The sequence below is a fragment of the Drosophila biarmipes genome, chromosome 3L, assembly GCF_025231255.1.
Source record: "Drosophila biarmipes strain raj3 chromosome 3L, RU_DBia_V1.1, whole genome shotgun sequence".
NCBI lineage: Eukaryota > Metazoa > Arthropoda > Insecta > Diptera > Drosophilidae > Drosophila > Drosophila biarmipes.
In genome coordinates this window covers 25,072,528-25,096,038 of record NC_066613.1, presented here as the reverse complement: position 1 = coordinate 25,096,038, position 23,511 = coordinate 25,072,528, and the positions used below count along the sequence as shown (strand labels likewise).

The 23,511-nt window shown below is 41.3% G+C and overlaps 4 protein-coding genes across 4 annotated transcripts; 3 read left to right on the top strand and 1 right to left on the bottom strand.

Moving 5' to 3' along the window:
• Positions 1 to 88: 88 nt before the first annotated feature.
• LOC108034684 (glycerol-3-phosphate phosphatase) lies at positions 89 to 1,233 on the top strand. The gene is made up of 2 exons (XM_017109624.1): positions 89 to 915; positions 995 to 1,233. Exons 1-2 carry the CDS (start codon positions 146 to 148, stop codon positions 1,185 to 1,187), a joined length of 963 nt encoding a protein of 320 aa, XP_016965113.1. The 5' UTR covers positions 89 to 145; the 3' UTR covers positions 1,188 to 1,233.
• Positions 1,234 to 1,387: 154 nt separating this feature from the next.
• LOC108034657 (glycerol-3-phosphate phosphatase) lies at positions 1,388 to 2,556 on the top strand. The gene is made up of 2 exons (XM_017109595.3): positions 1,388 to 2,175; positions 2,285 to 2,556. The coding sequence occupies exons 1-2, from the start codon at positions 1,433 to 1,435 to the stop codon at positions 2,463 to 2,465; spliced, it is 924 nt and encodes a 307-aa protein (XP_016965084.1). The 5' UTR covers positions 1,388 to 1,432; the 3' UTR covers positions 2,466 to 2,556.
• Positions 2,557 to 3,543: 987 nt separating this feature from the next.
• Positions 3,544 to 7,596, top strand: LOC108034553 (prominin-like protein). The gene is made up of 12 exons (XM_017109481.3): positions 3,544 to 3,651; positions 3,704 to 4,104; positions 4,160 to 4,307; positions 4,371 to 4,499; positions 4,559 to 4,746; positions 4,829 to 4,993; positions 5,047 to 5,177; positions 5,242 to 5,577; positions 5,646 to 5,755; positions 5,891 to 6,821; positions 7,049 to 7,188; positions 7,253 to 7,596. Exons 2-12 carry the CDS (start codon positions 3,828 to 3,830, stop codon positions 7,461 to 7,463), a joined length of 2,766 nt encoding a protein of 921 aa, XP_016964970.1. The 5' UTR covers positions 3,544 to 3,651; positions 3,704 to 3,827; the 3' UTR covers positions 7,464 to 7,596.
• Positions 7,597 to 10,620: 3,024 nt separating this feature from the next.
• Positions 10,621 to 21,411, bottom strand: LOC108035612 (FMRFamide receptor). Its single transcript, XM_017111298.3, has 2 exons — positions 20,862 to 21,411; positions 10,621 to 14,011 (listed from the first exon to the last, which is right to left on the bottom strand). Exon 2 carries the CDS (start codon positions 13,757 to 13,759, stop codon positions 12,110 to 12,112), a length of 1,650 nt encoding a protein of 549 aa, XP_016966787.1. The 5' UTR covers positions 13,760 to 14,011; positions 20,862 to 21,411; the 3' UTR covers positions 10,621 to 12,109.
• Positions 21,412 to 23,511: the final 2,100 nt, after the last annotated feature.

Genomic DNA, 23,511 nt, shown 5'->3' with positions numbered 1-23,511 from the left:
CAGCAACTACTGCATTTTTACATATTCCTTTGAAAATATGTTTAAATACCTTCCATCCACTTTTGTGTGAGAATATGCCTTGATCAAGCAATCAATTTTATTCTATAGTTTCTTTCACAAGAAGGTAAATCCTTCAAAAATAACAATGAATTTGGCCCTGAATAAGTGGGTCCAGAAGGGCTCTTGTCAAATTCTGGGCCTCAACAAGTACAGTATACAACAGTGGCTGAAGACCATCGACACGATCATATACGATGGAGAGGGAGTTTTATGGAACAACGATAAGACCATTGATAAGGCACCGGAAACCTTTAACGCTCTGCGCGCCATGGGCAAAGAGGCCTATATATGCACTAATAACTCAGTAACTTCGGTGGCGGGAATCTGCCGGAGGGCCCAGGAAATGGGTTTCTTGGTGGCCCAAAATGAGATCCTTTCCTCGGGCAAGACATTAGCCAAATTCATAAAGGAGCAGAAATTCGAGAAGAAAGCTTATGTGGTGGGCGGCCAGGGAATCGTTGATGAACTTAAGTTGGTGGGCATCGAATCGCTACCATTGGATCAATCGTCGCCACAGGTTTTTCCGACGCCAGAACACATCCACAGCCTGCTTCTGGATTCCGATGTGGGTGCAGTGGTGGTGGGAGATGATAAAGATTTCAATGCGATCAAATTGACAAAGGCCAGTTGCTATCTCAAGGATCCCCAGGTCATGTTCGTGGCCACAAGTCGCGATGTGGCCTTTCCCGCCACTCCTGTAAGAATGGTTCCCCGCGAAGGGGTTGTGGTGGCCGCCATCCAGGCCGCCAGTCAGCGGATGCCCTTCACCTGCGGGAAACCCAATCCCTATATGTGCATCGACCTGATGCGTCGAGGAGCTATCCGACCAGAGAGGACTTTAATCATAGGAGATACGTGAGTTTCAATAACTATAAATATTAAAGAGATATATGCATGACAGCATAATAATATTAATAATGCTTATTACCGGCAGCATGAATACGGATATTCAATTTGGATACAATTGCGGCTTTCAAACTCTGTTAGTGGGCACAGGGGTCAATAGCTACCAGGATGCCATCGAGGCTCAGGCATCCAAGGTTCCCTCTCTATATCAGCAAGTCCCCGATCTATATGTGCCAAAACTTTCCAACCTTTTGCCCTTCTTATCCTCTCGAAATAGATGAAATGTCAATAACAAAGTCTTCGCTTAATAAACTATGAAGTTAGCAATTCATGTCTACTGAAAACGGATTAAAAGGCCACCTATTTCATATAATTCTGCATTTAAACTTACTAATATTTAAGTATTAGAAAATGGTTGGGGGAATTCTACTACTGTTCCATTTTGCTTACAAAATATTTTAAGCGATCACAGTTCCGGCTAGTTTTTAGTCAATATTCAGATTTAAGAACACAGGATCCGATCGGTATGTTTAAGCAAACCTGTTCCGACCTGACCAAGCTGCCGAAGCAGCGGGTTCGCCAGTGGCTGTCCTCCATCGAATCGGTGATCTGCGATGCGGACGGAGTCCTTTGGCACTTTGCGAAGGCCCTCGATGGGGCAGTGGATACCTTTAATCAACTGAGTACCTCCGGCCGAAAGACCTTCATTGTGTCGAACAACTCGGAGATTTCGAGATTGGATATGGCCAACAAGGCAAAGGATCTGGGCTTTACGATCGAGGAGGATAGTGTCCTGACCTCGGCCTTTTCGTGTGCCAATTTTCTGCTCATGAAGAAGTTCCAGAAGAAGGCATTCGTCATGGGCGAAAGAGGAATCCATCAAGAACTGGAGAAACTTGGTGTTTGTTCTACGAAAGTTTCCGAAACGCTGCAGAGGCCCATTAACGAGTTTGTCGCGGACTTAAAACTTGATCCCGATGTGGGGGCGGTGATTGTGGGTCGGGATGAGGGCTTCAACATGGCCAAGTTGGTGCGTGCTGGCACCTATCTGCTGAATCCGGGGATTTTATTCCTGGGCACTTGCTTGGACGCCGCCTATCCCATTGGCAATAATCGGGTGATAGTGGGAGCCGGTGCCACCTTGGCGGCCATGAAAGCCCTTACTGGAAGAAAACCATTGATTTTGGGGAAACCCAATCCATGGACGGCGGCTCCACTCTTGCAATCCGGTCTTATAAAGCCGGAGAGCACCTTAATGGTGGGCGATACGTAAGTTTTTCTTGGAAAGCGGAACAACCTTTAAGAACAAGCTTTGTTTTAGTATACATATTATTCCCATTAAAAAACAAGTTCCGCTAATATTATTCCTTCTCTGTAGTCTTGAGACCGATATCCACTTCTCAGCGAACTGCGGCTTTCAGTCCTTGATGGTTGGCAGTGGCGTAAATAGCCTGAAGGAGGTCCACAAGATCATCGAGGAGGGCGACCCAAAGAAGAAAGTCTTGGTACCGGATACCTACCTTCCCAGTTTTGGCCACTTGCTGGAGTTCCTCTGCTAGACCGCATACAAATTGTAAATTATTATTGCCAACCATTTCTGCATAAAATCAATACCGCAAAAGAGCGGCCTGCCTTCAATGTCACCCACAATCTGGGGCCTTTCCTTTGTCGGGTAGCCGGTCCCTTGTCAAAAGTCGAACACTTGCAGTCCCAACAACAGCAACAAAAGAAATACGGAAAATATCCACGGTGTGTTCGTCACTTCATCGCCATCGTCGTCGAGCGTGACCGACAGATGCCGTCTGGGATGCTACTCCTCATCAGCGAGCATCTTCTCTTTTTAGTAAATGCACTTAGAAAATATACACACCCAAAATAAATTCATTTTCAATCAATAAAATCTAATATTTGAAAATATTTTAAAGGGAAAAAAATACAAATGTTTTATGTATCTAAAAGTATGCAACAATTTTTACTACAATTGTATCTCCCAATTTATAAATTTGGAACACGGAGTATTCTTAGTTCACTGCATACTTTTGGGCACCTTAAAATATTATTAAGAAAGTATAAATTTAAACCCTACTTATTAGTGTGGCATTCAGTAAATGTAATATAAGCTATTCTAACATATTTTTTTCTGAGACTCCGTATTTGGAGTTTTGTGAAATTTATTTTTTGAGTGCATCTCCTGTCAGCTGGCTGTCGAAATGGCTGCCATGGACACGCCTCTGGTGTGTTTAAAGCGCTTTTCGTCGCCAGACATTTTCTGGAGCCGCATATAAAATATATGGCCCACAAAACGTGTGGTATACTTAGCGGCATCGCCAAGTGTGTTTTTGCAATCTGTTGTCCTTTTTTCCCCCTTGGTCCTTTCTGTGGGTCGCGATAGGTGTCAGCTCAGCATGTTTCCAAGTTATTGAATGTCACAATTTGTAAATATTGTCTATTTATACTCGCCTATTTGTGTGTTTTCAGCTGTTCTTTGTGAGTCAATGGGAAAATAATGTGCCAGTCATTTCGAGTGGGCATTGTATTTTCGATGGTGTTTTCATTTGGATTTCCTGGAATTTTAGGATTATTTTTGATTATATGTAATGTTATATGACACAATAGTTTCTGACTTATCTGTTATTTTAAATTAGTTTTACTTTAGTTGTAACTACTCGAACAAAAAAAAGGACATTTTAGGCGTTGTAAAATTTTAAGTGCATATTAAATTAGTTTAAAGTTTTTTTTTACAAGGTGAGTGAAATTAATGTAAAAGGAGTATGGTTAACTTGAATTTTTACCTTAGGTTTGTTGGATCGTGAAATGGGAAGGTTCTTCAAGGCTCTGCTTTGAATGAACTGATAAGTAGTTACAGAAGGCCCACTGAAACTCCGCCATTGGTTGAAACTAAAGCGAAATCTTGCTCTGAAATGGTCTTGTTTAGGATGTTGGTTCATATTGTGATTTTGGGGACTTCTCTCCCATGTATATCTTCGGAAGTTTGGCGTACTGGATACAAAGGACTTGGCACCACCCACGAACAAATGGGGGTGGTGCATTGGCCCCTGGCGGAGTTTACCCAGTATTTGTCGGTGGTTAACTACTCGGCGGCACCGGAAGTCCAAACTGGCGGCATGGAACCCGCTTATAGAATCGGGGAGAGCATTCTAAGTGGCATTTTCACCGATGATCCACCAATCCCACCGGGTAAGTATCCTCATTTTTAATGAAAAATTTATGCACTATAACTATTCCCTTTTAGGCTACGTGAAGTTGAGGAACGATGACACCTATGTTTTGGGACCGAAAGCGGAGCAGGAAGAGTGGGACGATTTGTTGAGGAGCTACATGTTGTTCATTTTTTTGGTGATCTGTATCATGATCATCATTATCATTATACCGTGTTTGGGGTTAGTTCTCTTGGTCGAGAATTCTGTTTACACCGATATTCCTGATCTTCTTCTTTGGTTTAGTATCTGTTATTGCTGTTTCTGTTGCTGTCGGCGCTGCAAACAAGGATGTCCGCCCTGTGAACAACACCGAGATGCGAGACGACGTCTGATTTGTGGGGCCTGCCTGTTCCTACTTATCCTGCCCATCATGTAGAAGTTTTAATATGTCTTTTTACTCTTTAGAAATAACTTTTGTTTTATTTATCCAGTCTTGGCCTTGTAATTGCATTCCTATCGAATCGAACACTGGACTTGGGTTTGGAGGACACCTCGAAGACCATTAAGATGGGCAGCGAGGACACCTGTACCTTTCTGAGGGACGTATCAGACCACATCCATCATTTGTTTGTATACAATTTCGAGGAAATGCAAAGACACCTCACTGATCTTCTAGGAAGTAAGCGTAAATCATCTACAAGTCAAACTATTTATTTTTCCCTATTTAATTTATCATTTTGTATCCCTTAAATCGTACCCAGCGGCCCATGTACATGTTTTCATGGACTTGAGCGACACATCTGATGCGAATTCCATGGAGGAACTGGCACGAGTTCTAACTAATACACCAAGAGCATTAAATCTTATGAAGCAGGTTAACTTTTTGGAGAAAGAGATCCGTTTCCTCACCGCCCAATTGAGAGATGGTAGAAGGCATACATTACTCTAGTCCCGAAATATTAATTATTATTTTTAACAGGTTTGCGAGGAGTAAAGCGTGAGACAAACTTTGCGGTGGCAGTTCTTTGTCGAGTGGACGAGTGCAGACGTTTTTTGGTCCAAAACGACATCCAGTTCTTAGACACATCCACCTGTCTGAATATGGAGGGGGTGAGTCTGGCCAAGATGGTGCTCCGTTGAAATTCGAATATATGGAAATTGTCTACCCGTTTAGCTGCCAGACAGCAAAGTTTATGTTGACGCCTTGGATAAGATCGTTTCAGCCGGGTTACAAGATCTTCCTCAGAGGGGTTTGGCTCGACTGAGGGAAGTCCAGGCGAAGATCAAGTCGGAATTGGATCGCGTTTCGCCGCCCATTTTAAGGGATATTTCCCTGGCCAAGGAAACATTCAGGTCGCAGGCGAAGTTCATAACCAATGCCATTGATGCCGTCATCAGCCAAGTTCACTTGGCCACTTTAAATTCCTCCAAGTCCTTTGACGATGTCTACGAAAGGTTCAACGAAAGCCGTTCCACACTCAACTTGGTCGTCTGCATACTGATTATAATTGTAAGTTGTTTTATTTCGTTACCTTGGCAAATATTTATAATATTATAAATATTATAAATATTCCTCAGGTACTGGTGCTTTTGTTATTTGCTCTGCTTTTCGGTTGCCTGGGCAGTACCTCTACAGGTCCAGGGAATGGTGTTTGCAGCAAAGTAACTGGTTCTTGGTTTCTGCTAATGTAAGTACGAAGCAATCATTAAATAGATTTTTAAAGTGTTTTAATAAGATAGGTTTTATAAAATGAACAGTGCTACAATTTCTTATCAATATTGATTTCTTCTTCTGACTTTTTAATGTTTTATCCTTTTCTCAGTGCAATTATCCTGTTGTTCTGCATCCTCTCCTTTGTTTTCCTGGTGGGACTGTTCTACTTTGTTCTCGGGGTGGTGATCTACGAGGGAGCCTGTGCACCCCTGAGAGATATGTCGAACAACACGCTATTCCGAACCCTGGAACCCTCGGTAAACCTCATGCAGGCAATGCCCCGTGGAGATGCATCGACAATGGCTCCCCTCAAAGTATCCTCTGCCATCGCAGCCTGTCGCTCGGACGAGGCCATATTTAGTTACTTACGGGTAAATGGAATATACGATGTGGACGATCTGATACGAGTACAGGTGATCACCAACGAACGGCCGCAAAAGCACGTTTTCCAAGGTGATCTGTCCAAAGTGGTGTTGCTGGATACGGAGGAGAAGGGCAAACTCAATGATATGCGAAACGAGAAGTTGTCGGACTATCACAGCACTCTCTACACAAAGATCCTGTGCAACCAGTTCGCCCCAATCAGCCTGGACACGTTGGCCGATAGGTATAAGAACCTGGCTGAAACCCTATCCTCTAAGAGCTTCAAGGAGGCGGTCATTAATTTCCAAAACCAGCACCTGCACCTCAAGGCCTACGTCGAACACTTTGAGAGCAAACTTCAGTCGCACTATAAGAAGATAACCCGCCTGCTGAATACCATCGACAAGCTGATCCTGTACGAGAACTACAACTTCGCCACCAGCATCCACATACTGCTCCAGGCAGTGGCCAGGTCGGAGGACTTCATCCAGCACCGTGGCGTGCAGTTCATCAACACTCTGGGCCAGAACCTCAGCCTGGTGGTGGACGAGCAGGCGGAGGAGTACATCGGCTACCTGATGGCCCAGTGCAACCAGAACGTGGGCCACTGCCGACCCCTCAGCTACATCTACGATCGCAGCGTCCAGCTGGTGTGCCGACGACTGGTCGATCCGATAGTAAGTAGTATCTGGTTATTGAAAAACTAGATTCCGACTAAGAAAAGGTGAAAAGTAAAGTACTTTTAATTCAATACCTAAACCTAGAATCTAACAAATTTTATAGAATTATTCAAGCATGATTAAGAATATATTACGTCTCAAAGTTTTTGAAAGAAGTACAATAACATTTAGATATTTACTTTAATTTTTTAATGTATTATAATTAATAATGTATATACTTGCAGAACGGCTACTGGGTGGGAATCCTACTTTGCGGCCTTTTCCTGATTCCCGTGCTGATCCTGGCCCACTTTCTCATGTGCCTGTACACGAAAATCATGATAGTTCCGATTGTGGCAATCGGTGGCTTTGCAGCTGCAGCTGGGTAAGTTGCCCTTAAAGTTATCTTTAAAGGTAAGGAATACCATCTTTTGTATCGCCACGTTTAGAGCTCGAAATTGCCCTATTTGTACTGGGGAGCCGTACGTACCCCCTCCGATCATATCCTGCGGTGGTGGTCAGCAGGCATATTGTGGATGCAGAATGTCGGGTGCCGGAACCAAGGTATTCGAGATGGAGATCCAAGAGACGGGCACCGAAAGATCCTCGGATAGCTTACTGATGATAACTTCCGACGACGAAATGAAAAAGGACAACTAGCAAATCTGCAAGGATTTTTACCATTTTTATCGAGTTTTTCCAAATTTCTTCGTACCTGGTTTTACAACATTTTGCATGTGAGAGTAGAAAATAATTTATTTTTAGTGGTAAATAAAAACCACTTCTAAATGTATTGTTATGCATTTTTTAGCTCTAGTACCAGTAGAAGTAAGGGCATTGAATAGTCCACCAATACGGTTTTATGAAGCGAGTAATTTATATTCGATTGTTTTCTTTGGCCTTCGTTGGTTTTATTGTCAATTCGAAATGCCGGGTGTTGTTTACAGGGCCCTGTTTATTTTCTGCTTGTGGCATCTGCCCATCCAATTGTCAACTATCCTGCGAAGGGATGAGATTGCGTTGCCCTGTAATTGAGGGCCGTTCAAAGCTAATTATGCGAGTGTTTTGGCGTACAGAGGCAAACAGAATCACTGCGAAAAATTCTGCACAACAGGGAAAAAATATCAATAAAATTGTTACAGCTTACTTAAGGCCTAAATGCATACTCTTTTTTAAATCTGCATAAATTGAAGATTTAATTTCGTATTATATCATTTTTTTTCCGTGTACATAGATTGCGTGGGCTGGAAAAAAAGTTCGAAATGAAGCGAAATTTCCGTGGTTGGGTTCACTTGGCACTAACGTTCAGATCCCAAGTGTGGATAGCTGTCAGGACGCCTCCGGCTCCCTACTTCATTGTCATTCCGCCGGATGAAGTGGGGCCTGGGGAATTTAGTTGTGTATTAAATGGAGAACAAGTGCTCCTTGTTACGCGACATCACAATGCCCGATGTTAGGCATTGTTTGCCATTGTCTCCGCCCCTCGTTTCGTCGTCGGGAGAAAGCAAGTGCGAAGTTTGAAGACTTGGAATTCCGGCGATTCACATGGCCAACATTAATTAAATTTTTGATGCTACACAGCTTCGAAGTTTCGGACAAAAGGCTGCTAATTAATTAGCAAACAGCTTGACAGGGTCAACACTTTGTCATCGATGCTCGCCACGCAAAAAGCCAAAAACTGTTTGTCGTTTGTCAAAGACTCAATCCAAGGCCCCAGCACCATCACCATCACCATCCCCATTCGCCACTTGAAGCCCGAGTAATGATAATCCTTGTAGCATCAAAAACGCATCAAACTGTTAGGACGACACTGCCGACAAAGTCATCAGCAGAAATATTTACTCGGGGTCGGCGGGGCCTTGGTGTTGACATTATCCGGGGCTGATTTATTATCGCCCAGCGTGGTGACACTTCAGTGCTGGCAGGAACAATGGAGTTCCCTTGACGCTTTTGTTTTTGGCAGCGACAAAAAGATTCAAATCACTAAACCCGAGGCATTAAAGTATTTCATGAGGTCTGCCAGGTTCCCAGATATGCACACCTTTAATTATGTGCTTATTGTTGGGTTACTTAACGAGCAGGAAGATAAATATGGTTTGAAAAACGAACAGAGGATGGAAACAGCATTAAATAACTCTATTGAATAAGAATGCCACTAACAAATAAAGTCATATTTGCTGTCCCTTTAATAGTTTTTTTTATATGACGACTTTTCTTTTTACGCTAAAAACCGATATTTTTCTTCGACCCTTTTTGGCGTAACTTGGTCAAAAATGGTCGGAAACCTTAAAGACGCACTGATTTGGACAGCTAAAAAGATTGATAATAGATTTATGTCATTTTCTGGCTGATTCTAAAAATTAAAATTTCTTGGTGTGCATGTCAATCGATTGGAAATTTTATTACGAGTTCGGCAAGGTATGACATTCCACTTTTGGACCACTACTTTAATAGTTTCGCCCAAAATACGGGTTTCTTTTGGGTGTAAATTACGACTATTGGGTTTTGTCTAAAAACCCATGTTTTTCCTTGACCTTTTTTGGCATAACGTGGTCAAAAATGGCCGGAAACCTAAAAGACGCACTGATTTCGAGAACTAAAAAGATAGATAATAGATTAATGTCCTTTTCTAGCTGATTCTAAAAATTAAAAAAATTAAATAATTTTGACTTTTTTACAAGGGGTAGCATTGTTCTTTTTTTGAAAATTTTTGACAAAAATTAAATTTTTAGGTGGGATGCCAATCGATTGGAAATTTTATTACGAGTTCGGCAAGGTATGACATTCTTTTGGACCATTGCTTTAAAAGTTTCGCCCAAAATACGGGCTTCTTTTGGGTGTAAATTCCGACTATTGGGTTTTGCCTAAAAACCCATGTTTTTCCTTGACCTTTTTTGACTTTACTTTGTCCAAAATGGTCAGAAGGCTAAAAGCGCGCTGTTTTGGACAGCTAACATATTATATAATTGATATATTTATATATATTTTCTTCGCCTGAAGAATATTAATTTGTAGCACAATGGTACTTTATAAAATATTTTGACTTGTCAGCTCAACCGGCAATTTTCTCAATTAAAACGAAGCTCTCGACCTTTCATTTTGGGGATATTAAAAGCATATATTACCAGCACACACAGGTATGTGGGTTGACAGTTTCAGGAAACATGCAATAATATCCAGTCCAAATGGGCTGTGCTTTTGCTGGCTCCCCTTGTTCCAATTATTTGCTGTTATCTTAGATCGGTGTATATCCCCATTATTAGCTTGGGGCTCACGTGCGGGCGGTAATTCACTCCGGCAGGCTGCCACCTGGGCGATCCGACCTTGCCACCCCCACAACCTCCTCCTTTGTGCGTGTGTGTTTGTATCTTATTGTTATGGTTATTATTATTTAAATTCCTTTGTGGGGCTGTGGAGCATTATTACCGGCTTCACGACTGTCTTGGCTAAAGTCGACATCCTGCCAACGTGCTTAGCATAAGATACGCAAATGCGCCAGGACCTCCTCCTCCATCCGCCTTATCCCTACTCATCCTTACCCATCCCCAACATCTCCCCAGTTTAGATTCTGCCGAGAAGAGGACCGAGATTTTCCCATCGGCCTGACACTGCGCTGGCAATTATCCGACAGGACCCGGCACAATTGAATTGCAAGTGGCCGTCTTAAGTGCTCGTTATCATTTTCCAAACTGCGTCTGGCTAGTAAACTTCGGCTATTATGGCGGCTGTGGTAATTGCGGTGCAAAATCTGAAAATCAATTCAGATCAGGCCCCCCAAAAATTGGGTAAATTATTCGCACACTAAAAGTATTTCGGGTGTGTCATCATCATTTATTCGCACAATCGTTGAATTTATTTATATTAGTTTCGATTACGTATTTGCTATGACTATACAATATTAAAGCTAAGCTAGACCTAAATAAATTAGGGCGTATTTCGGCTAGGAGAAGGGAATCCTAACTTATTGTTTTAAATTTGAGTATTTAAATAATTGTTTACGAGTGATAAAATTGACTGATGCTTAATTAAATCAAAATGTAATAATAGTTAAGAACATATAAAAAACATCGAAACATGGTGAAATAAATAATTTTTCTTGAAAATTTCTTTAAATCTGTATCCTCCTCATTTTTTACAATAACTCAGAATCCCCTTTCCTGGACTTCAGTAATCTTAATTGAAATCTAAATTTCATATCTTTGGTATTCGTTTATGCTTTGCATACTTGCTAATTAATAGGTATTTACAGAAGTCTTAAATGTATTTACACAATAGAGGGGATTATATTTGTTGTTGAGGGCCAAGGAGCAGTAAATATAATTCTTTTGTGAACACCTGAAAATGTCTTTTTCTTTTGTTATTTATTATTGTTGCATTTGCTGTTAAATTGAGCTACTTGAGTTTTTTGGGCGACTAAATAATGCTGGCAAACTTTTGAGCTGACTAAACTTTGAGCGGCGTTTTCAAAACTTTCTGACAAGTTGACAGATTGCCGGCCCTCTTATTTTGAACCCAAAGAACGCCAGTTTCCGGAAAAGTGTGAGAAAATCGAAAAGTTCGGACCACCCAAATCAGCCAAGGAAAAGGAAAATCATTCATCAAGTTCGGCCGTAAAATGCGTTGTAAAGGGTATTTAATTAAAGGCAGTCAAAGTTTACGCTAATAAATAAAACTTTGACCAAAGGCCAGTGGAAAGTGAAACGATATTGTGTTCGAAGAAGTTTCGATGACTAATTTACTGCGAAATTGATACAAATTCAATTGATTTTATAGGGGAATATAAAGGGATGAAGTCAGGGAAAAGCAATATTAAATTCTCAGTCTAAGAGACTATTTTCTTCAGCCTGATCGATGGCAATTCTAACTGTCCTAAGAGCTATATCAACGAGTAAAGTTTTGGAGGAGTAGTAGAGAAATTGGGGAAGGAAACACTTAACGCTTATCACAAAGTAACGCAACGCTTGGAGCGTTTAGTTTATGCCTTCTGTACAGGTCAGTATATATTAGTTACAACTGTGGTCAACATATTATCACTACCTTCTGAGATTTGAATTTTTTTCTGAGTATATTTATTTTTACATTGAAAGTTCATACAATTAAAATCATTTTCTGGATCAATTTTAAAAATCGAGAACATTTTCAAAACGTAACGTTTCCCATTTATTGAAGGATCTCATTCTAGCTATTATTTTGACCACAGCTGTCTGCTAAGCCCTGCTCTTTGACTATTCTTATTTACAAGACTAGTGGACTAGAGTAACCCCTTCCGTTTGACTCACTCCCATCGATTTCACCCGGAGGCAGTCTCAAAATCCGGACGAGACGTGTCCCAGTTTCTTGCTGTCCGGCAGCGTCCAGTCGTAACCAATGGATGTGTTATTATTGGTTGTCGAATTCGTGGTGGATGCGGACCTCTGCATCTCGCGGGCGGGAAAGTAGACCACAGGGCCTGGGGACGGAGCTCTGTTCCGCTTGATCTTGACCAGTCCGGGTGACCCCGACACCTGGGTCAGGCGAACATTGTTGAGGGAATTATTGCCACCGCCACCAACGCATCCCCCACCGCCTGGCCCTCCGGTGGCCACCAGATAGGTGGTGGTGGTGCTCCGCTGGGTTCCGTGCCTCGAGAAGCGGCCGGAGGATCGGTGGTTCAGCGTCCCATCGCCGTTGTTCGATATGGAGCTCTCGTAGTGGATAAGATCCGGTTGGTCACGACTCAGGCGGCGCTTGAAAAAAATGAGTAAAAAAATGCGCTTGAACTTCTCGCCAAAGATGATGTATATTAGAAAGTTGACGCTGCTGTTGATGGTGATCAATAGATTCGAGATCTTCGTGATCTTGTGATCGATGGTGCTGTAGAAGGCCTCCGATATATTGAGTACCAGGGGCAGAAAGTTCAGCATGAAGAACACTATCACCACGCACAGCAGCATTGTGGCCAGACCAATTTCCCTCTTCTCCGATCTCGACAGTCGCTGACGCTCCCTATTGGCCCTCTTCACCTGTCTATATATCAGGCAATTCAGTATGGCCAGGGTAAGAAAGGGTATTATATAGTTCACGATCAGGTAACACCAGTGTATGTATATATTGATGTAGGCCTCCGATCTCCTCAGTCTCGAGGGTCTCACGCAGTGGAGTATTACATCTTTCCCGGGCTCGGGATAGGTTACAGTCAGGACCTCCCAGAATCGAGGCATATTATAGGCCAGGGAGAAGCAGACGCATACTATAAAGTATATTTTGGCTCTTCCGTAGGTACAGAGCGCTCTCGCTTTCAAGGGATGGCAAACGGCCACATATCTTTCCAGCGTCACCGTAAATGTCATATATATACTGGCTGTCTGGGCTATCATGCCTATGGGAAATACCGCCGGCGATATGAACGGATAAACGTAGTTGTAGTAGCCAAAGAGATGGCCCGTATACGGATATATAGAGGGTATGCCGAAGAGCAATATTGAGGTGATGATAAGTACGGTATCGCAGCGGGCCAGGCCAGTGAGCAGATAGTTGATACTCGATCTCATCTGGGGTCGCGAGAGGATTATCATGGAGATTATATTGCCCAGGATGCCGAGGACACCAACGATATTTATCAGCACGCCACAGACCCAGAACTCAATTCGATTGTTTTCCAGCAGTGGATTGTACACGTCCTCGCAGATTCGCGTCCAATTCGGATCAATTTCCAGACCCAAATCGTCATAGTGGGGATACTGCAGATCCGTTTGCACCTCCGTGTGGTTGAAGACGCGCTGCAGGTTGGGTTGGGTGTGGTTTTGGGGGTACAGATCATACCGAACCGTTGGCCCCTCGGTGGCCATCACACTGGCCAGGAACTCATCCTCGCTGATGGCGCCTCCGTAGTCGTAGTCGGTGGGCGGTGGTGGCATTACTCCCGGCGAGGGGAGCTCCAGGCGGAGCAGTAGCCTCGCAACCGAAGCACCACTCATGGTGGCGGGGGTCTGGGTCTGCGGTCTACTGGGGACCCTCCTCCCCGATCCGCAGGCCTAACCCTACTCGAAGCGTGGGCGTAACATTTGGGTAGCTGACGGGAAACTTTCGCACGAACATCAATTCTGCGGCCACAGGTCGGGTACTTATTGTTCCGCCACCTGCCTCTTTGGTCACGGACCAGGGGTCACGAGCACCTGATGACGGTGTCCTTTGTCCTGGCTTTCAGCCGGCGTCGTCGACACTTTAAGCTGCAAAATAGGAAATGAAAAATGGAAGGTCGTTTAAAACAAGCTTACAGGTGGCACTGAAATAAATATATTTCTAAAAGATATCACACATATTGAAATATATAAGGACACCATATAACTATTGTATATATTTATATTATAAATAATTCCACATTTTTTTTTTATTTTACATTTATGGAGCGATTACAAAAATATTTAAAAATAACTTTATTACAATTCTTTTAAGTGTCTTTGGACAGGTAACGTAGGTTATATCGATTAGCAACCAGAATCTTCTTCCCAGTGCCCCCCAAACAAACTTGTTTGCTTGGCAATTGGTGGGGAAATAAGTAAGATATATGTGTGTTTGCCGGAGACCAAAACATTTTCCCTGCGCATTATAAGGACCTTTGGTGTCAATTGCTGGCGTTCTGCTTGTCCTTGCTTAAAAGGAAGCCTAATTGATGCCTGCTTTCACAGGTAAATTTGTAACAATTAGTTCTATAATTAGGACAAGGTTATTACGTTTCAAAATGATTTGCCTATTTGTTCTCCTCTTGCCCTCGCCAGAAGTTTAATTTTCTGGAAATTAACTATTCCAAGATGCCGACGGATGGGCGTGTTAGCAGCTTCCTAAGGAATATCTTATTACATTCCGTTGAATGTGAATTTCAGTAAGCTCTCAGGGAATTCTATAATCTTTAAGCAAAATTAAGCAGTTTTCTGTCTATTGTAATTTGAAAGGGATTAAACCATTTTATTACTGCCATAATTTAATATCATATTTTTATGGAGAGGCATTTAATCAGCCCTCAGATACTGCAAACACTCAGCACGTTTATTTATATTCTCCTATCTATTCCTAGATCGTATATAAACAAGTTTTGCTATCAGTCTGTCAATCTAGATAGTATGTTAGTTCGAATATATGTATGTTCTATATGTAGAACCCACAACCCGCAATCTCCATTATAAACGGAAACAGAAACTAACACCAAATTAGTCGGAAACATTTTCGTGTCCCAAAAAGGATTGGCCCTAATTGCCAATGAAATTGGTTTTTGCTGAATGGACTATTTCCATTTCTATTGGCCATTATCCCTTAATGAAGGTCCTGTGTTTGTCACACTCTAATGATTTAATTCACTTTATTTGTTCTCGGCCCCTATCGAATTGTCTGGCAACAAGTGTGGCCACTAAATCATTTAAGGGTTTCGGCTCGCACTAAACATGTCGCTGCCACGTGTAAATATCACGGATTCTCACACCGCCGCGCCCCTCGAATGTCACAATTTTGACACATCAATCAAGCTTAAGTGGCCAAAGCCAAAACGAACCACACACACCCCCACATCCACGATCCATTTGACCAACAAACAAAGGCGCAGATACAAACGGAATGGGGCCCAAATTTGAGCACCGACTGATGGCTCGTCAAGTGGCCAAGCAAATCAATCAGTTAGTCGTGTTGTATCGGGGACTATATAGTTACAGGGAAAAATATATAGATCCTAGAAAAGGACTTAATTACATAAACAATTTAAAAAACGAATGAGAAACTCTTGAACAAATTTCAGCTAGTTAAATTTAAGTTATTTATATAATAACTGCAAAGAAATTACTTATAATTAAGTGGCATTGGATACGTTAATTAAAATTGTATTAAACGAGTCAATTAAAGTGCTGAGTTGCTGAATTTTGTACGCAGCTTTAAGTTCTTCCACATAATGGTACACCAGTTTGTTTTCTGTAGATTGTTTATGTCGTATCGGTCAACAAGAGGTTGAGATTCGGGACACACACGGCGGTTGAAATTACTTTACAAGATTATTAGATTTCAGGTTTGCGAGAATTTAAGCGGCTTACGACAAGCGTGACAGGCGAGCAACTGAATTTTAGATAAGATAAAACGGGCAGCTGCAGTGGCGAACTCATGAGAAAATAGAGATAAATTCAGAGAGCTGCCAATGTTTATATTTACCGCGATTTATAGAGATAGTACCAAACCATAATTTAAAAGCCGGAGGGAAAATTATATCTAAATTATTTATGTTATATATTTTATTATTTTTACGTTTTGATATTGTTATGATATATGTTTTCCTCAGTGAGCCAATTCAGGACTGCTTGTGACCAATCAAGGGAATAGATTGGGCAATGAAATCAATATATATACCCTTGTCGAATGCGATTGTGGATCTATGCTGACGTAATTTACGGCCAGGTTAGTGAAACAAAGAGTCCGGCAACTGCTGCTGTTGATTATATAGTACATGTAATTGTGGCCGTGGGTGTATGCGATGTTTGCGGTTTTGCTCAGTTAACCACAGAGTGCAGGACACCGGAACAAATGCAGGACAAAGGGCGCCGGGTCACACGCTGCGTATTCGTGATATTTGGTGAAATTGCATTCGTTATCTGTGCAGCAGCAGCATTTTGATTAACTGGCAGTGCCCGCTGCAGTTGTTTGCATGTTAAGTGGTCAGCGATTTGCGGTCATTGGACTGCAGGTGTCGCAGAGCGTCGTTGAGCCATCCTGTCCGCCAACGAGTTTCATTGTTTCGACCCTGGGGTCCTAATGCGATTATCTCAATTAGAGGCGAGAATAGAAGTGCTTTCGGTAGGGACCTTCTACGGGCAATTATAAGAGCAATTATCTTTAATGCCTCTGACCCTTTTTGCCCCCCTTGACGGCCTGCACGTGTCCTGTTTTAGTTGCTTTGCCTGCGTGTGACTCATACATTTACTTTTTACGGCCCTGACATTGGTAAATCGCCCACACGACCAGTCCCAAAATTGCTTTTTCCCAGCCTGGCTTGGCTAAAAAAAAGAAACAAACACTCGATCCTAGCTGGCAATTTTTTCCCCACAGCTGGCTTTATTGCGGCAGTTCTGGCATTCGGAATTCCCCACCACTTCCTTTTTGTCACGCGGAAGAAAAAGGAAAACAGAGGCTTTTTGGTTTCTCTGCCTTATCGGTCTTTGTTACTTGGGCATGGGGTTTTTCTCGGCTTTTGTTGTTTCACATGTTTCCTGGAAAAACAACAAAGATTAAAGACGGGTTCGGGGATGATGAGTGTCCTTTTGAATGAGCTTTCCATATTTTTGGACTGCCCTATTGGGCAGCAAAATGTAAACTAAACTGTTAAGAAGACATGTAATATATGTAATTCAGAAAGTGATTAATTTCAATTTTTTTAGGGTGCTTTAAAATATTAATTGGCAAAAAAATATTAAATGTTTTATTTTGTAATAGTATTTGCCGTCAACTAAACTAAAAATCAGCGCGACACTAACTGGCATTCCCGAAACCATTAAACAATCTCCAGTTTTTGGGAAACCGCTTTTTACAGCCTTCTGAGCGGCTGAATGAACCATAAATACAGCTCGGATTACGCGGCTTAACCACTAAAAGCTGTCTGAAATCAACATGCAAGCCAACCGGAAAACTTTAAGCCTTTAAACTCTTTCGGAAAAAAGGGCATTCAAAGGGCATGAGTCGTGTGAACTTTGGCTGAGCCGTACAATTTTTCCCGTTAGGGCTTAAACGGGTTTTCGCGTTTTTTCCCCATAAATTCTTTATGAATAAAGTGCTGGCCGTGCACCCCGTAGTGCTAATTGCACTTTCAAGTGCCGATGCAATTAAAGTGAATGTGGATAATTAAATGGAATTTTATTTACAGCCGAGTGTGTTATGGCCAAATCAATGCCGGGATAATTAGAACAGACACGTCGCATCCTTTCACTTTTCATGGTGAACCGCAAATAGTTTCAATTAATGTTTCATTCTGTGAACGACATTAAGCTTAATTATTCAGAAAGCAATTTGCATGTGGAATGCTTCTTCGCCATTCACTCTCCTCTTTGTTTTCCCATTTTCCGTACTTTTCCTTTGTTGGATTTTCATGAGTGCAGTTGGCTCGGTGTGGAGAATCCATGTTTAGTTTGGGCGCCGGATTGTCTGGATTGTGTCATTCTCGTTTGGCTGGGATTTCTGGCATGTGTCGAGCAGATTTGTTTTCCTTACTTAAGTGGGAAGCAAGCGAGAGTTCTCGAGTTGATGAAACGGATATGAAAACGTTATTGATTGCTTAACAGGTGGTAGCTATTAATTAGGGCCATAATAAATTAGAGGCTTACGTTAAGTGTCGAAAAACACGAAGATCGATGCCAGATTGTATATAAAAATTACTAACAGAAAAACTTTTAAAATATATTATATTGCATTTTAAATTCATTAAATATTTCTTACTGGTAAGTGAAAAACCCCACAAGAACCCCTAAAATCGACACCTATGCCTGTGCCATATATCACTCCGTGCCTGTCATTTTTTGCTGAATTTATTTAATTAAGCAGCTTAAGTATATTAACTTATGTTTGCCATCCACTTTTCCATTGTGATTCCATGTGCCTGCGGAATTCGCTTTACTTATAGACATATAGCATTGGATTTAGTGCTTTCTGAACGCAAAATGAATAGAATAGAGAGTGCTCAGCCGCATGTTGAGCATATAAAGCCAAATAAAATATAAAACATATAAAAGTGAAAGAATCTGGTTGGCGGCATGAAATGAAAACACAAAATTATAATTATTATATCTCGAAGCGAAAGAGCAGAAAGCGAGCTCTTTGCGATTTATTTTTAGTTGACAGTTTCAAGGCTTTTGCTCTCGACACTCTGGCAGTCGGAACCAAAGGCAAACGCTAAGAAATAAAGAAATGCGACTTTGGCCAAAACGAGGGATGGCTCGAATGGCTCTGAATGTCCAGCCCGGTTTTTGTTCGGCCTGCCCCGCTGTCACTTGCATATTTCTGTTGCAATTTCGGTTTTAATGAGCATCCTGGCCAGCTCCAGAGGAAACCAGGGGCATTCGGCATCCAGCTTCACTAATTGTCGAAATTCGCACCATTTGATTGCTCAATGGCCAGGTGCTCGACTCTCTCCAAAAAGCAAGTGATTTATGCCCCAACGCGTTCGTCTTTGTCACTCTTTTTGCACTGACAAGAACTGGACTTTCCCTCAGAATATTGCTTAAGGAATTTACACATTATTACCTATAATAAAACTTACATTTCTTTTTAATGAAAAAGAAAAGGGACTATCAATTGAAGTTAGCTTAAGTACTGACAAGCCAATAAATAATTATAAAAATGAAAAAATAATAATGTTTTTGTATATTCATACTAATATTTTAAGCTCTTTTATTTGTAACTTCTATTAGCTTAATTTCGTCAGGTGCGTTCCACTCATATACTAATTTCATATAAAAATGTTTTAATCCTTTTTATTTTTTATGTGCTTTAACCAAGAGTATGAGCATGTTATACTTTTGTTTCTGTGTAGTCTTCTACTTTTTTATTTAATGGTGCACATGGTTGTTTTCCTGAATGGCTGCGTTTAGGGTAAATAATCGCTGCATTGTTTCCTGCAAAGTACCACGCGTGGTATACTTAATCATTGCGACATTAAGTAGCAGCGAAGGATGAAAAGGCTCAAGATCTGTTTGCCTGCAGAACTTAAACCAAGGCCAAAAAAATCCATTGCGGCTGGTTTCCAGTTTTCAGCTGAGTCTGAGTTTTTCCTTAGTTCACCCACAAGCTTCTCCTTGTTTTTTATTTCAGCTCGCGTATAAATAAACTTGCAGCATTTACTTAATTAATATGCAGTTTGTGGATAAGAGAAATGCATGTGAATAAATTTGAATAGCAGCACCTGGACGAAAATGTATATATAGCCAGCAAAAAGATGTGGCATGTAAATTTACTTTACAAGTATTCTCTTATTTGTTTAAGGCCAAGAAATTCTAGCGAAAACTTTTTCGTGGGCATTCCTGAAGTATTTCTCGCTTTAATCTATCTATCATCTCTTATTAGGTTTCTACTTTTAATTAAAATGTAAGGCAAGAAGCCTTATCTGCCCAAAAGTGACTGCAAACATCCTATGGAAAAACAAAATAGTAGTTTAGTACGACAATCTAAGCCCGAGGCTACTTTATTTAATTTAATGTCAGCTAAAATGAAACCAAGTTTTATGCGTTTACCGGTTACTTTGTTTTCATATTAAATACGGCGAATAAAGTAATATGAAATATGTAAGTTTTGCCCTCAAAGGAAATGTAGTCTTTGTATAAATACTTTGAAATTCTTGTTGCGATGCATTGGTATTAAAACTGTTCTAGAAAATTGCCGTTGGAATTAAATAAAAAATATATTTTTTAAGGTTTGGCAAAAGAAAGAGTCAACTTATAAATGGCTCATGAGTTTGCTCGAATTGAATTGCTTTTCTTCTTACACAAATCCAATTTGTAAAATGTGTTCTTGTTGAGAAAGAAACTACCACTTTTCCTGTATTGTTATCACAATTTTATAGAATTCGATAGGGGCCTGTGTTTCCTCCTGCACTGCTTGTTACCCTTATGCAATAAAGAATTCTTTTCAAGATGTTTTCCCTTAGAAATCATGTCATAATAAAAGCCAGAAGCCGAGGAAGCCACTTTCGATGAAAAACATTCATGCAAATCGAATATGTTGGAGCGATTGCATCTCACGGATGACCCGTCACTGGCAGAGAGTCCTCGTCCCTAGTAATGCCCAGACAATGATATAAAATGCCTTTGTGAAATATATTCGTGCGACAAGACACATGAGGGGTTCCCACAGCCATAAATTAATCTTTTTAATATTCAACATGCTGCGGCTTATCGACATGAAAATCACGAGGATTTTCCACACCCAAGGATGCTAATAAAAAAAGCCACTTGACATTTTGCTTTCTTAAGGAAAACGCATGTTTTACGACGCACGTTTTCCGCTTTGTTTTTGTTTCCACTGGGTGCTTTTTAATAGGCTTATTAAGAGTTATTTGCTTACCTTGGGAATTTAATTTACAACTCGAGGGTGCGCAAGATATTCGCATATTCCGATTTGCATATCTTGGCGGCGAGAATGTCAACAATCAATGCCAAGGGATTTTCGGCGCGATGGGGTTAGTTAAATTGGAATGGAATGATCTACAATTCGATTTGTTGTTTTCGTTTTTTCCGGGGCTGAGAGTTCTTTGGCTTCCCCGGTTTTCGGGGGAGATAATTTTCACGTTGTGCCTCCGAAAAAAATTCTTTGGGGAGCTTTTTATCGATGCTGCTCACTCACACACGCCAGAATATATTTAATATATTTATTTATAAATTAAAGCGCTGCTGGCAGGCCATTTCACTTGATTATATACTACAGCAGGTATTATTTAAACACTTTCTCCGTTTCGAATGGGATAAACAAAACTTGGTTTCTATTTATTTATTCGGTGAATATCGGTGCACTCTCACTCTCGTTTCACACACTCGCTCTCCCGTGCGTATGAGTGATATTTTTAAATATTTCGAAATTCGCTTGCCGAACGCTTTTTGCGGCGCGAACGCGTTGAAAGCTGTCTGCCAACTGTGCCGCCGAATTTTTCGCTTAGATTTTCCGGCTTTCCGCCGTGTTGCCAACAACGCGCCGCAACATTGTTGCAGATCAGCAGGGCGCCTGCGCCGCGGAAATGTTGCCTCTGTCGCGGGGAAAATTCATTCATAAAGAAAATTGGCGCCGTCATTACTGCAAGCTGCATGTTGCCGCAACACTGCAATAACCATTGCACCCAGTGAAAGTGTCTGCCTGTCTATTTATAAGGCAGCCAAATGTCGTAAGGCGAGCAATCAAGTTTTATGCCCTCTATAATGACCACAACGACCCAGTTTGTGTTTGTGCAATTGAGGAACGCCCAGGCACCCGTATACTCGCCGATTTCCCCATGCCCATGCCCGCCGGAAATGCACCACTAAACTCCGATGGGTGGGCATAAGTGAAATTTACTCGCTGCGTGGGTGGAGAGCGCTCGAGGAAATTAATTTAATGTTTATTGTTTGGGCAGCAGACGAACGAGCATTGTTTCCAGCGGAAGTGGGCGAAGGATAAGCCAAGTGCTTTTGGCACTGCCATGTCCAAGTATAGCAAAGTTTTTTGTCAGCGGTCACAAGTCATTATCGTTTTTAATTGCATTGATGACTTACATTGAGCAATGTTCAAAAGTTCTGATAAAAAACATTATCAAAAGCAACCAAAACTCAAATTTTTGGTTGTTTTTGGTGAAGTCTTTTGGTAAGTTAAAAAAAATAATTAATTGTAATACGAAATTTTTAGTTTTTGTAAATGCTTCTTTAAAGTAAATGTACGATATTTATTATTGTATTGTATGTATTCATAAAATAATTTATTCATCACTTATTCTTTTTATTATGATTTATCAACAACAAAAATGTATTCTTTTTTAAAAACAATTTATTTCTTAGAAATATAAATTAAATGATTCATCGTATTTATCATTATTTATCAGGAATGTATTTTCAAGTATTAAGTAAATTTCCTTTTGATTTATTTCCTTGAGTACATGCTCTTTGAAGACCAATTGAACTCCAACATTTTCTCCACTGACATTTCGAACTTTGCTATTCTATGATTGATACTATCTGCTGGCAAAAATGCGTTTATCAAACTTGACAATAAATTATCCACCCACACATATTGTACTTCTTTTCTAAGGCTTCAGCTGCTAAACTCTTCGCGGACCTGGAAAAAACTAAATTAAATTCCAGCTCTGTCCCCCGCGTAATATCTCTTTGAATACATCTTGTACATTAATTTCTGGGCTTTTTGCAGAAGCCCTCAAACTTGATCCGTTGGTGGCATGTGCCTGAGTTTTTAGGCTTTTTCTTCGGCTGAAAAGCCATAGGAAAGGCGGCGAAACTTGCAAAGCCCAGTTCAGAGACAACGCGGCGGATTACGGCTCGCTGATTTATTTTCCCCGTGGGTTGCTCCTTTTCCCTTCCTGCACCTGTCAGTACGATGGCTTTGCTCTGGCCCGACAGTCGGAATATATTTTTAATATTTTCATTTCCCAATAAGACGGCTGCCAGGCTGCCAGGCTGGCTGACAGATGATGTTTCCTTCCGTTCGCCCCGAAAGACAACAATTTCGGAAACCAAGTCTGGGCGCTCGTGGGTGGCCACGCCAATCAATGGCATGACGCGCCAAAGAGTTTTCATGTATTTGCCTCGCTGTTGACACTTTAACCGCCCGGCGATCCAAAAGTTTTCTAATAGAATCGCCGCTGACCAGCGGAACGTAACCTTTTTGGGGTACTTTCCGATTAATCACCCGACATTTCCACTTGGCTTAACCTTCATGACCCGTCCCACTGCGGGCTCACTTGACTCGCACAATTACACAGCAAACCCGGCGACCAAAGAGACCGCCCACTGCCAACCGATTTATTGGCAGCTGACCAGTGGTCAGCAAAATAAAAAGGGAACTTCATACGGATTTAGAGACAGATTTACGGTCGTAACACGCACTCAAAGGCTGGTCGCTCATATTAAAGTCGGCCCCAACTTCAACATGTTACATTAAGTTAAAATAACAGGAAGAAGGAAAGTGGAAAAGTGACTTTAACGCAAAATTCAAATAATTTCATTTTCGATTCAGT

Coding starts and splice junctions, on each gene's coding strand:
- LOC108034684 (XM_017109624.1), top strand. CDS start 146: ATGAATTTGGCCCTGAATAAGTGGGTCCAGAAGGGCTCTTGTCAAATT. Junction 916..994: donor ACTTTAATCATAGGAGATAC/GTGAGTTTCAAT, acceptor TATTACCGGCAG/CATGAATACGGATATTCAAT.
- LOC108034657 (XM_017109595.3), top strand. CDS start 1,433: ATGTTTAAGCAAACCTGTTCCGACCTGACCAAGCTGCCGAAGCAGCGG. Junction 2,176..2,284: donor ACCTTAATGGTGGGCGATAC/GTAAGTTTTTCT, acceptor CCTTCTCTGTAG/TCTTGAGACCGATATCCACT.
- LOC108034553 (XM_017109481.3), top strand. CDS start 3,828: ATGGTCTTGTTTAGGATGTTGGTTCATATTGTGATTTTGGGGACTTCT. Junction 4,105..4,159: donor TGATCCACCAATCCCACCGG/GTAAGTATCCTC, acceptor ATTCCCTTTTAG/GCTACGTGAAGTTGAGGAAC. Junction 5,756..5,890: donor GGTTCTTGGTTTCTGCTAAT/GTAAGTACGAAG, acceptor TCCTTTTCTCAG/TGCAATTATCCTGTTGTTCT.
- LOC108035612 (XM_017111298.3), bottom strand. CDS start 13,759: ATGAGTGGTGCTTCGGTTGCGAGGCTACTGCTCCGCCTGGAGCTCCCC.